Source organism: Pantherophis guttatus, chromosome 3, assembly GCF_059756535.1.
Source record: "Pantherophis guttatus breed Tessera chromosome 3, ASM5975653v1, whole genome shotgun sequence".
Lineage (NCBI taxonomy): Eukaryota > Metazoa > Chordata > Lepidosauria > Squamata > Colubridae > Pantherophis > Pantherophis guttatus.
The window spans coordinates 111,009,004-111,021,781 of record NC_142065.1 but is presented as its reverse complement, the minus strand read 5'-3'; the positions used below and the strand labels follow the sequence as shown (position 1 = coordinate 111,021,781).

General features: G+C 37.0%; 1 protein-coding gene across 6 annotated transcripts in view; it reads left to right on the top strand.

The window, feature by feature from the left end:
- The window catches only part of LOC117661076 (flavin-containing monooxygenase 5-like), a 105,664-nt gene that overhangs the window by 43,258 nt on the left and 49,628 nt on the right, over window positions 1-12,778 (top strand). For all 6 annotated transcript variants that reach the window (XM_060690179.2, XM_087891155.1, XM_060690178.2 and 3 more), the window contains exons 2-3: window positions 10,425-10,562; window positions 11,116-11,304. In XM_060690179.2, the coding sequence (XP_060546162.1) occupies window positions 10,428-10,562; window positions 11,116-11,304 (324 nt within the window). In that variant the 5' untranslated portion in view covers window positions 10,425-10,427. The remainder of the gene's footprint in view (window positions 1-10,424; window positions 10,563-11,115; window positions 11,305-12,778) is intronic.

Sequence of the window (12,778 nt, the reverse complement as noted above, 5' to 3'; positions counted from 1 at the left end):
TCACCCATGATGACTTGAAAAGTCCTTGCTGAAAGCATGTTATTTATTAGGCAGCCCATAGTCCTACAGGGGACAGCATGGAGGAATTTCTTTAATAGGCCCTCCCTCCATACTGTGTCGTATGCTGCTGTGAGATCCACAAATACAACAGATGTTTTCAATTTATTCTGATAGCTGCTTTCAATATGGCTTGTAAGACTAAGTACCTGATCAACACAGCTCCGATAAGATCTAAACCCAGCCTGTTCAATCGGTATTTGTTCGTTAATTTTCTGTCCGATTCTGTTAATTATCAATCTTTCAAATAGTTTATAACAGACACTTAACAGAACAATGGGACGATAGTTTTCTGGCTTATTGCTTTTATTGAGAACAGGGAAAAAGGCAGCATCAAAACCAACAGTGGCCATGGCTTCTCCATCAACCCAGAGAACAATAGAAGGAATGCTGCCCACAGAAAAATCAAGCTCCAATTTCATCTCTCAAATGATGCAGTCTACTCTCGTAATGATACAGGAGATGACAAAAAAACATGGAGAATTGAAATCTGACATGCGTAACTTAGACAACAAAGTGGATTCAATTCAAGAGGCGATATAAAGAAATAAGTGAAAAATTAGGTCCGTGGAAATAAAAACTGAACAACTGGAAAAAAACTTAGAGCAGATAGACCAAAAAATGATGGCGGCAAATAAAGATTTGGAAAGCTTGTTAATTCATCTTGAAATGGATTGAACCTCTTTTTATCTGAGGTTTCAAAACGTGGCAGAAATGAAAGAAGATGATCTAGGAGAGGTAATGGTGGGACTGATTGTGGAAGCCCTTCCAGAGAGATAAAAAAGAGATTATAAACGAGATGGACAAAATGTACAGAGTTCTTTTTATGTAAAGCGCCACCTCCTACCCAGGGAAATACACATCAGGTTTGCACACAAGAATGTTTGAGATATTATCTATAGAATCACAAGAGATGAACTGATGATGTACCATGAAAGAGAGATTATAACATTGAAGCAAATCCCAAGGTGGATTCGAGAACAAAGGAAGGATTACTGGTTCTTAGCATCTTTACTGAACAGAAGGAAAATACTATTTCGGTGGATCATTCCAGAAGAAATGTCAGTAACCTGGCAGGGCAAACGAATTTAAATCAATGATCTAGATCAGTGGTTCTCAACCTGTGGGTCGGGACCCCTTTGGGGGTCGAATGACCCTTTCACAGGGGTCGCCTAAGACCATCGGAAAACACATATTTTCAATGGTTTTAGGAATAATTTTATGGTTGGGGGTCACCACAACAGGAGGAACTGTATTAAAGGGTCGCGGCATTAGGAAGGTTGAGAACCACTGATCTAGATAAAGCCCAAGAATTATATGACCAACTGATGGGGATGGAGGAAGTTTCGAGCAGTAAAGAGAGATTGGAAGCACCCAGTTTAGAAGAATAGAGACAAGAATCTGGGTACGAAGGTGTGGAAGAAGGAGCCAAGGTAAAGAAGGGGAATCAAAATGAAGAAAGGGGTACTAGTACCAGACCATAAAGAATTACAAGAACAAACAAAAACCAGAGACCAGCAGATAATTAAGAAAATAGAGAAAGAAACTAAATTACTGTCAATAAATATAAATGGATTGAATGACCAGATAAAAAGGAAACAAATACTTACGAAATTAATGAAACAGAAGGTAGATATCATATGCCTCCAAGAGGTGCATATTAAAAAACAGGACCAGAAATATTTGGAATATAGTAAGTTGGGGAATTTATATGCAGCACTGGCAAAGAAAAAAGACGGGTTGTGGTATATGTTAGAAAAGAAATAAAAACAAGTGTAATAAATGAAGATCCGAAGGGAAGAGTATTATTATTGGGATTAATAATAGGGGACGTTAAAATGTTATTAATTAATATATATGCTCACAATAAAAATCAGAGGGAATTTTACAAAAAAAATACATGGAAAAATTATTGAAATAGGATATAAAAATATATGTATAGTAGGGGGACTACAAAGGGATAATAGATACAAAAAAGGATTCTTCTTTTAAAGAAGTAGAAAATGTAGAGATTCTACCAAACATTTGGGCAGATCATAACCCCTTGAGAATAATATGGAAAGGTCAAAAAAAGAAAATCAGAAGATGGACTTTAAACCCACAGATACTACAAGAGAAGGAATACATATAAAAGATTAACCAGGAACTGACGCTATTTATCAAAGTAAATAATAAACAACCCACTTCTTTGTAGAATCTATGGGACACAATAAAAGCATATACAATTTATATAACCAGGAGGAAACTGAGATAGAAAAAATAAATGACTATTTAAAAGAGAAAAAGATGCCCATCTTAGAGGAAGAAAAGAGAATGCTGCTAAATAGGGAAATAACACTGACAGAGTTAAAAGAAGCGATCCAAAGACAAAAAACCAACAAGACCCCGGGACCAGATGGTCTACCAGGAAAATTTTACAAAAGCATGGGGGAACTATTAGAACCTATTCTTCTAGAACTGTATAACGAGGTCCTGTTGGAAGCAAAAATGCCTGTTTCATGGAGAGAAGCATATATCACAGTGATTATGAAAGAAGGTACCGATCCAAATCAAATTCAAAATTACAGGCCAATTTCACTGAATGCAGATTATAAGATCTTTATGGCTATCATAGCAGAAAGGATGAAAGGAATACTGAATGAGATTATTCACTCTAACCAAAATAGTTTCTCCCTTCTAGACAAATTAGAGATAACACAAGAATAGTATTGAACATATTAGAGTATTACAAGGCACATCCAGAGAAACAAATTGCCCTTGTTTTTCTGGATGTGCAGAAAGCATTTGATAATTTAAATTGGAAATATATGATTAATCAAATTAGAGAAATGAAATTTGGCAACAAATTTGAACAAATGATTGAAGCAATTTATTCGTCTCAAAAAGCAAACATAATAATAAATGGAGAAATTGCTCTTTGTATCTCCAGTTTCATTATTTCCTCGTTTAATATTTCTTTTGTTATATCTGGTATTCTGGGAAGATTCCTTTTTTGAAGAGCAATTCAAAAGCAAAAAAATAATAAGACTCCAGGCCCAGATGGAATTCCCACTGAATTTTATAAAACATTTCAAGAGTGGTTAGAACAACTGCTATTAGAAACATTTAATGAAGTACTCAAAAAGGCCAGGATACCAGAATCCTGGAGGGAATCATTAATAACTCTCATCCCCAAAAACAATAGTGAACAACAGAAGATACAGAATTATCTTCTGTCTCATTGCTAAATGCTGACTATAAAATATTTATGGCCATAATAGCGGATAGAATTAAAAATATACTGAACAAAATTATACATTCGGACCAAAATGGATTCCTACCCAACAGACATATAAAAAACAATATAAGAATTATCATCAATGCATTAGAATATTATGAAGCTCACCCCGAAAAACAGGTAGGTGTGGTTTTCTTGGAGGCACAAAAAGCTTTTGACAACTTAAACTGGGACTTTATGATAAACCAATTAATAAGAATTAATTTTGGAGAAAAATTTATAGATACAATTAGAGCCATATACACTATACAGATAATAATCACTGGGGAACAAACAGAAAGTTTTGAAATAATTAAAGGAGTAAGACAGGGCTTCCCGCTGTCGCCTCTGTTGTTCATTTTGTCTGTGGAGACATTAATGTCCCAAATTAGAGATAATTCGGAAATAAAGGGATTAAAAATTAAAACACAAGAGTATAAGGTCCAAGCATTCGCAGATGATCTGGCATTTATTATTGAGAAACCTTTAGAATCTGGACCTATTTTACTACAAGACATAAACCAGTTTGGCACAGTAGCAGGATTTAAAATGAATAAAGATAAAACTAAAATATTGACTAAGAATTTAAACAACAGACAAAATGAACAACTAGAGGAGGAACTGAGAATCTCGAGAACAAAGAAAATTAAATATTTGGGAATTTGGCTATCAGAAAAGTGTACTACCATAAAGAGGGACAATTACGATTAACTCCTATTACAAATACGAAAAGATTTGGATAACTGGATTAAATTACCAATATCATTAATTGGCAGAATTTCAACAATAAAAATGAACATATTGCCCAAGTTACTATATTTATTTCAAACAATACCAATAACTTTAGGGAAAAAATTTTTTTGAACAACTAAACAAATTGACATTGAAATTCATATGGAAAACCGCACATTAAATTCAAATTATTGCAAGCAAGATAGTAGGAAAAAAGGAGATTTCGGTTTACCAGAATAGGAACTTTACTATCAAGCGGCATCCCTAATATGGCTCAAAGATTGCATACAACTTAGAAATAAGTGGATATTAATGATAGAAGGCCATGACCTTCAACTCAGTTGACATGGCTTTTTATGGGATGGGAAAAATAAATCACACACTTATTTTCAACATCATAAGGTAAGGGATACACTACTGAAAGTATGGGAAAAGATTAAAAAGAATCATTATATGAAAGTCCCAGTTTGGTTGTCTATAATGGAAGCAGTGGTACATCCAAATGCCACAGACCTAGATAAAATGGTGAGATACGCAGGTTTATTAGACACAAAAGGAGAATTAAAATCAATACAAGATTTGAAAAAACAAGGAATAAATTTGGAATGGTGGCCATATTTACAAATCAAAACTAGATTTTAAAAAGATAAGGAACAATTTGGTATAAACAGGAAACAATCGGAATTAGATAAATTAATATTAGGATCGGGAAGAAAAATGATTACAAATATCTATAATTACCTATTAGGATACAAATTGGAAGAAGAAACAGTAAAGGAAACGATGATAAGTTGGGCTAGGAATTTCGGACATACCATAGAATTGGATAAATGGGAAACATTGTGGGAGAAAAATTATAAATTGACCATGGCAGTATTATACAAAGAAAACAGCTATAAAATGTTTTATAGGTGGCATTTAGCACCAGTGAGACTGGCAAAAATGTACCCCAATTTATCACCCCAATGTTGGAGATGTGGTCACAAACTAGGGACATACTACCACATGTAGTGGATGTGCCCTAAGGTGAGGAAATTTTGGTATAAAATTAAAGGGTGGTTATACTCCAAAAGATATATTTTAAACCAGAGATGTTCCTCCTAGGAGGAAAATGTAACAACACAACAGGAAAGAGAATTAGAAGAAAAATTGGGATTACAGAATGTGAGAAAAATTAAATATCTAGGAATTTGGCTGACAGCGACGTGTTCTTCAATCAAAGAAGACAACTATGTAAAGCAACAAATTAAAATTGATTTGGAAAGATGGGGGGCATTAAATTTATCCATACTGGGTCGGATTGCAATGATTAAAATGAATATTCTTCCAAAACTGCTATACTTTTTCCAAACCATTCCCATAAAATTAGATAAGAAATTTTTTATAGAACTGAATCAAATTATAACAAAATTTATATGGGCAAAGAAAAAAGCAAGAATAAAACTATCAGACCTTCAGGACAGTAGAAGCAGAGGTGGCTTAGGGCTCCCAGATTGGTGACTTTATTATCAGGCAGGATCTCTAGTTTGGATTAAAGAATGGATAAATTTGAGAAATAAAAGATTACTTACATTGGAAGGACATGATTTAAAAAAAGGATGACATGCCTTCCTATGGGACAGAGAGAACAAATCTCATTCATATTTTTTTCAACATAAAATACGAGAAGCTCTAGTGCAAACATGGCAAGAAATTAAGAAAAAACATTATATGAAAATCCCTAATTGGATTTCGACAATGGAAACGATCCATCCTAACACTCTGAACCTAAGTAAAATGGCAAAATGCAGCGAAATTCTAGATAACCAAGGGAATCTAAAAAATAGGCAAGAATTAGAAGAACAGGGAATAAATATAGATTGGTGGCCTTACTTACAATTAAATCAAGATATATAAAAGATAAAGATGAATATGGCATTGAAATTCTACCAAAACAATTAGATAAAATATTGATTGGCCCAGATGAAAAATTAATAACCAAAATTTATAATTATTTATTAGAATTTGACAGAGCTGAAGACATAGTAAAAGGAGCTATGATAGCGTGGGCTAAAAATATTGGGCATAATATCAAATTAGAGGATTGGGAAATAATTTGGAACAAAAATTATAAAGTAACCAGATTGGCAAAATACAAAGAAAATCAATATAAAATGTTTTACCATTGGTATTTGGCACCTTCTAGATTGGCAAAAATATATCCAAATTTAAACCCCAATTGTTGGAAATATGAACAAAAACAAGGTACCTTCTTTCATACATTGTGGTTATGCTCCGAAACAAAAAAATATTGGATGAAAATACATAGTTGGATACAGGAAGTAACAGGCTTCCAGAGAGAATATATACCAGAACTGTTTCTTCTAGGAATAATGAAAAGGAAATATGAAAAAACAGCAACATATATTATTCTACATATGGCAATGGCGGCAAGACTGGCATTTGTGCAATGTTGGAGAAGCTCAAATATACACTCTGAAAATTTAATAATTAGAAAAGTATTGGATTGCGCTGAGATGGACAAAATGACACTTGAATTGAAAGGACTGATGGATTTGAATTATTATGTAATATGGGAGAAATGGTACAATTGGATCAAAAATAGAAAAAGGGGGAAATAACAGATAGTAGATTTAGTAAAATTATATAGAGTATAGGAGAACATTAGTGTGATGATATGTAAATGGGCACAGTCATGCACAAGAGTTGAATAAGAATTGTTTAATTCTTATTCAACTGTTCAACTTATTCAATTGTTTTAAAAAAAGGAAATACAAAGGCAAAGCTCAATCCTGAAGGCTACCTTGGAAGCATTATCAAAAGATGGTGATATTTGCCATTGTCTTCCCCTAGGGGTGTGTGTGTGTGTGTGTGTGTGTGTGTGTGTGTGTGTGTGTGTGTGTGTTATGTTCCATTCTAAGCACTGGTCCTGGAATTCTAAGGATCTGCTTTTTGATTAGCCAACGACAGCTACGTGCTACTGCTTCCTGAAGAGGTAATTGAATATAAATGCATTAATATATAATTTACAGCTATATTTGAGGAATTCATAAATATTCTTTAAATGATAATGCATTTGTCACTAGACTTTTGAAAGTTTCCTTTACCCAAGTTCTCCTGAGTTACTGTTTTTTAGAACACAAGAAACCATAATACAGCATATGCTTTCTTGTGTATTTGTTATTCACAGAGGATCATTTTTACCCTGTGGGGCGGGGCTGCTGCTGCTGCTGGAGCATGTTTGCAGCAGCTCCTCTTGGTTTTATTTTATTTTATCAATTTTTAATATACCCAATGGAGCCTTTTTATTTAAATAATATTTTTCGGAGACGATAACAGCATAGACCATAATACAGACAAAGTTTTGGCTGATGAGGACTAATAAGGCATGGGGAAAAGAAAGAAGCGCCATGGCACCAGCCCGGGAGCCCTCCCACCAATGAAAAATGCAAAACAACCAAAAATTGATGAGCACTTTGCTGACAAGAGATTTGTAAGTAAAAATATGTCCCCCTCTATTTCCAACAATCTGGAGAGGTTAGAAGGGGACTGGCAAAGAGTTTTGACAAAACAGCAGATACTAGACTTTCCTGATCTGGGGGGAGGGGAGAAAAATGACAGGCAGCTGTTTTCAGAAACAACGAATCCAGCTACAGCCTGTATGGAGACCAAGATAAAGTCTAAAAAGTTTAACAACAAACTAATCCAGTGTGTGGAGAGTTTACCATGGGAGAATACAACAGAGTTTATGGCAAAGCAATGTCTTCTTACAGCACAAACAGTGGTTTCAATATTTGAGCAACTAATAACCATCCAACATGATGTAGAGACACTGAAAAAAGATACAGCTGTTTTTCTGCAAACACAACATCAGGCTACAGGCACCCCCACTAAAGTCCATACAGCAGACTTGGATAAATCCCAAACTCAGGATAAAGAAGAGAAAAAAGAGCAAAGACCCAGGGAAACAGTTAAAGAGCCTGCCAAAAAGTGGCAGCCCACTCGGAAAAACAGTCCTTCTCCAGATAAGGCATCAAGAGGAGGAGGTATTAATAGAGGTATTAATAGTGAAGTTTCATTGGAAGACAGTAAAGCATCTCCCCTACAATTACAGCAATCACATCGCTCACTACAAACACATCAGGTTGCGCTTAGAATCCATATGAACAGAATTAATCATGGACGCTGGATTACCAAGAGTGCTATACTAAATTCCCTAAGCCAGCTTCTTCACTGTCACTGGGGGCAGATTGATCTCCATGCTGCGGAGTGGCTTCCTGAGGCCCCAAATTGGAAGTGAATTCTTCTGTCTTTCAAACAGCCGACCATACCACTGATGCTATTCAAGATGAAGGCACATCTAGCCTCCTTTCAAATCTTTCCCGTCAGAGTTTTCTTGTGAGGAAAGGGTTAAACTCGTAATTGTTAACATGCGAGCTCCCAAAGTTGCTATCTCTTCCACATTCTCAACCTTGGAAAAGAGAGAGGAAGAAAGTGGGAGTAAGCCATGTTTCCCTTTCTGATGTAGGGATTCATTAGGCTCTGCCAGGTCCCGGCAAACTGAGCCTCCTAATGAGACTCCCGCCCCGCCAGCAGTTTTCGCACCAAAAAGGGTCCGGGAGGACTCTGGTTCCCTATCAGAGTATGAACACCTCCTGTAGGGATTCTTCTGCCTAGCAGTTTTCAGACCAAAAATGGGTCTGGGAGGACTCCACTGCTCCCCACAGTGAGTACAGATACCTCCTGTTACCAGCTTTTCCTGCCTCTCAGTTTTCAGACTCAGGAGAGTCCAGGAGAACCTCTGCTTGCTTCAGAAGGTACAGGCCCCTCCTAACACAGGGCTTTGCTCAGTGACTTCCCACCTGGTTGCCCAAGTTCAATTCTCTCATTCGCTTTTCCATTCTATTTTCATACACTCTCTCCCTTTTCTCTACAGAAGGTCCTGTGCTCTGACAAATCCCCCAATTCTCTCCAGACTCTGTTAAAGGCACAGAGGGAGCAAGATCCAACTGTGATTGGGTTCCCGGCTTTCTCACTCACACATAAAGGCATACACACATTTCCCATGCTTTTCTGGGCTTTGAAGTTAAAATTTAGAGGTACTCACCTTCTTTCCAAGCAGCTTTTGAGCTCAACAGTCAAAACTCTCTTTGCTACCCTGTTCCAAATGGCCAAGGTCCAGGAAAAATCCACCCACAGACTCAATGGATCCGTGCCGGCAAGGGAGGCTTACCCGGGCCAGGTCCATTGGTCAGGTTAGCTTGGAGTCCCATCTGGGGTGCCAAATTGTTGAAGGAAATATCCATCTGGTTCAGTTCCAAGCCAGGAAAAAGGTACTGGAGACAAAATGGAGGCTGGAGGCTGATTGGAAAGAGGTCCATTTATTGATGAAGCAGAAGCACATGGGTGGTTCTGGGCAGCTGACCTCATGTAGTTGAGAATGAGGGTTATTTATACCTTCTCTTGGTCCTTGCCCTTGATCTTCCTGTTCCTGTGCAAGAACATGTATTCTATTGTCTGTTATAGGGGTCATAGCTAACCCCGTAGCTTGTCTGAGAACTTTGTTTGAAGCCTGGAGGGTGATGCAATGTGAGTTTGCATTGTGGTGAGCTCTGCTGTTAGATAATCCTATTATGTCCTGGAGGGTCATGTCTTAATCCCATCACCCTGGAGCTGAAGGTCTTTTGTTTTGTAGATAGGCTGGCCCAGTCCTTCTTAAATGGACAGTCGGTGTGAGCTTAAATAGACTCCAGAGGATGGTAGAGGATAGGAAGGCCTGGAGGAACGTTGTCCATGGGCTTGAGAAGGAAGGATTCACTGGAGAAGAGCCTAATGCTGGGAAAGATTGAGGGCAAAAGAAGAAAGGGATGACAGAGAATGAGGTGGCTGGGTGGAGTCACTGAAGCAGTCGGTGTGAACTTAAATAGACTCCAGAGGATGGTAGAGGACAGGAAGGCCTGGAGGAACGTTGTCCATGGGGTTGCGATGGGTCAGACATGACTTCACAACTAACAACAATAACAGCAACAAGATCATGTGGAGGGGACAGCTTGATAGAAAACCTTCATGATCTTCAACCACGATGGAGAGTGTCAAGGTGCTTGTAGGAGGCCTCAGCATGATTTAATTTATTTTAAGGAAGTGCTAATCATCCTGAAACCATTGGAGGAATTGGGAGTCTAGGTAGGACAAGGGCTGAGAGGTATGCAGATGGTTGGCAGCCATCTAAAAAAGTGATAGGAAATGGCAACTATTGATTGGATTAATTATCCTTTCCCTCTTATTTCCAAATATATTGGATTATTTTTCCAAGTATTATTACTATAAAATACATAGAAAGGAATAAACTGGTCCTAACACATCTGCTTGTGGAAAACAGGAGATGGAGAAGAAAAGAGTGGCAATTATTGGAGCTGGTTCCAGTGGACTCTGTAACATCAAATGCTGCTTGGAAGAAGGTCTGGAGCCTGTGTGCTTTGAAAGTAGTGATGATATTGGGGGACTCTGGAGGTTCAAGGTAAGTGCAAATGCTCCATAACCTTGAAGCTTTACTTCCAAGGGATTGTTGTCAATTCTCTCAACCTTCAGCACTGTTTCATGTAGCCACTTGGTCTACATTTATCATAGTTAGAAATAGAAAGAATATAGTTTTGCCTCAAAAAGCATCCTGAAGATCATAGAAATATGTATAAGTCAGAAGGAAAAGAAGGAAAAGATGCATCATAGATTTTGTGCAGCTAATTTTGTAAAAAGTTACAGCTTTCCATGAAAACCACTATGGATTACAGTTTACAGAATAGGCAGATGATTTCTGAGCATAAAAGGGCTCAGATACATAGGGCACTGTGAATTTAGGCATAGAGCTACATATATGCCTCTTTCTGTGCTCATATATTTATATTGAAATCTAGTACTTTTATTTGTGGAACCTAAACCGTTAGAATCATCTCAGACACAGGAAATGAGCAATAAAGTCTTAATTGAATTTCCAGAGACTGGAGAAACAGGAATGCATTTCAAATAATATATATAATAAAAACAAATAAAAACTAAATTTTTATTTGTTGCAGGAGAATCCTGAGGAAGACCGGGCTAGTATTTACAAATCTGTGATCATCAACACCTCCAAAGAGATGATGTGCTTCAGTGACTTCCCCATCCCAGATGATTTTCCCAACTACATGCACAACTCAAAGATAATGGACTATTTCCGGATGTATGCCAAACACTTTGACCTTCTGAAATATATTCATTTCAAGGTAAGACGAATATGACCCTTTTTTCTGGAGCATCGGAGAGGCACACATGTTCTTTCAACTTCAACATGGGAAATCCAGGATCTAGGTGAGCACTAGTCAATTTGGTGTTGACACTGGGCAAAACTCTGGAAGAGATTATTTATGAGCATTTTTTAAAAAATGCATTGCTGGGCAGGAGAGTAAATCATGCCAAACCGTATCTACTTTTCTGATAGCGTCAAACTACAGGTGTATTAACAAAGCATTGTGTCTTGATTAAAGAAATCATTTGGCTGCCTATTTTACTTTGGCCAGACTGCACAAGTATGTTTCTTGGGCATTGCATTGAAGGAAGGATATTGACAACTGAAGTAAAAATGATAACAGTCCTGAAAGAAAAAAACCCTATGAGGAATGATTGAAGGTGTTAGATATGTTTCACCTAGACATGATTGAGTAGACATGGTAGCTCTTTTCCAATATCTGAAAGATGTTGTGTAGAAAACAGAGTAAAATTGTTCAGAGCTGCACCAGAAAACAAGATACAATAAGTATACTGTAAATGGCAAAGAAGCAGATTTTAGTTGGACATCAGGAAAAATTTTCTAATGGCAACATGTGTTCAACAAAGAAATAGCCTTGGGAGCTGATGGACTCTTCTTTACTGGCAGTGTTTAAATTAGCGATGCTGTAGCCTGGTCAGGAGTTGAACTAGATGGTCTCTAAGGACACTTTCTACGCTTATATTCTAGATTTGGTGAGTTTGCCTAATTTTCAGGTTAACTATACCCATTTCCTTTTGAGAGCAACAATCTGTCCCTGATGACTAAAATTCCTGTATCTAGCAAGTTACACCAAAAGAGTTTAACAAATTGGTTATGTGAAACATACCTATGTTTTAGACAGTTATGCTTATCCTTATTCTGTCAACACCTTAAATCAGATTACATCCTAGTACAGGTAGTCTTTGATTTATAACCATTGATTTAGTGACTGTTCAAAGTTACAATGGCACTGAAAAAAGTGATGTACGATCGTCACAGCATTCTCATTATCAAAATCCAGGCAGTATTCTAAAGTCATCATTTGTGACTTTCATAGCTGGCTTCCAACAGGCTACGTCAAGGGGGAAACCAGATTCTCATAACAACTGCATGATTCATTTAACAACCATGGCAAAAAAAAGTCATAAAATCAGGTATAATTTACTTAACAGCTGCCTTGCTAACAATGGAAATTCTGATCCCAATTGTGATCATAAGTTGAGAACTACCTATAATTAGCATGCTTGGTGAGAGCACAATTCAATGTTAAAATATGAGTGGGATTTTAGTGTTTTAAGAACTGTTTTAAACCTTCCATTTGTATAGTTGGAGAAACATCATAAAATCATTGAGTTGGAAATGAACATTGAAGTCATCTAGTCCAACCCATTGCTCCATTCAGGATCCACTAGAGAAGCATATCTTAAATGTTTTGCTCTTCAAACTCCTTC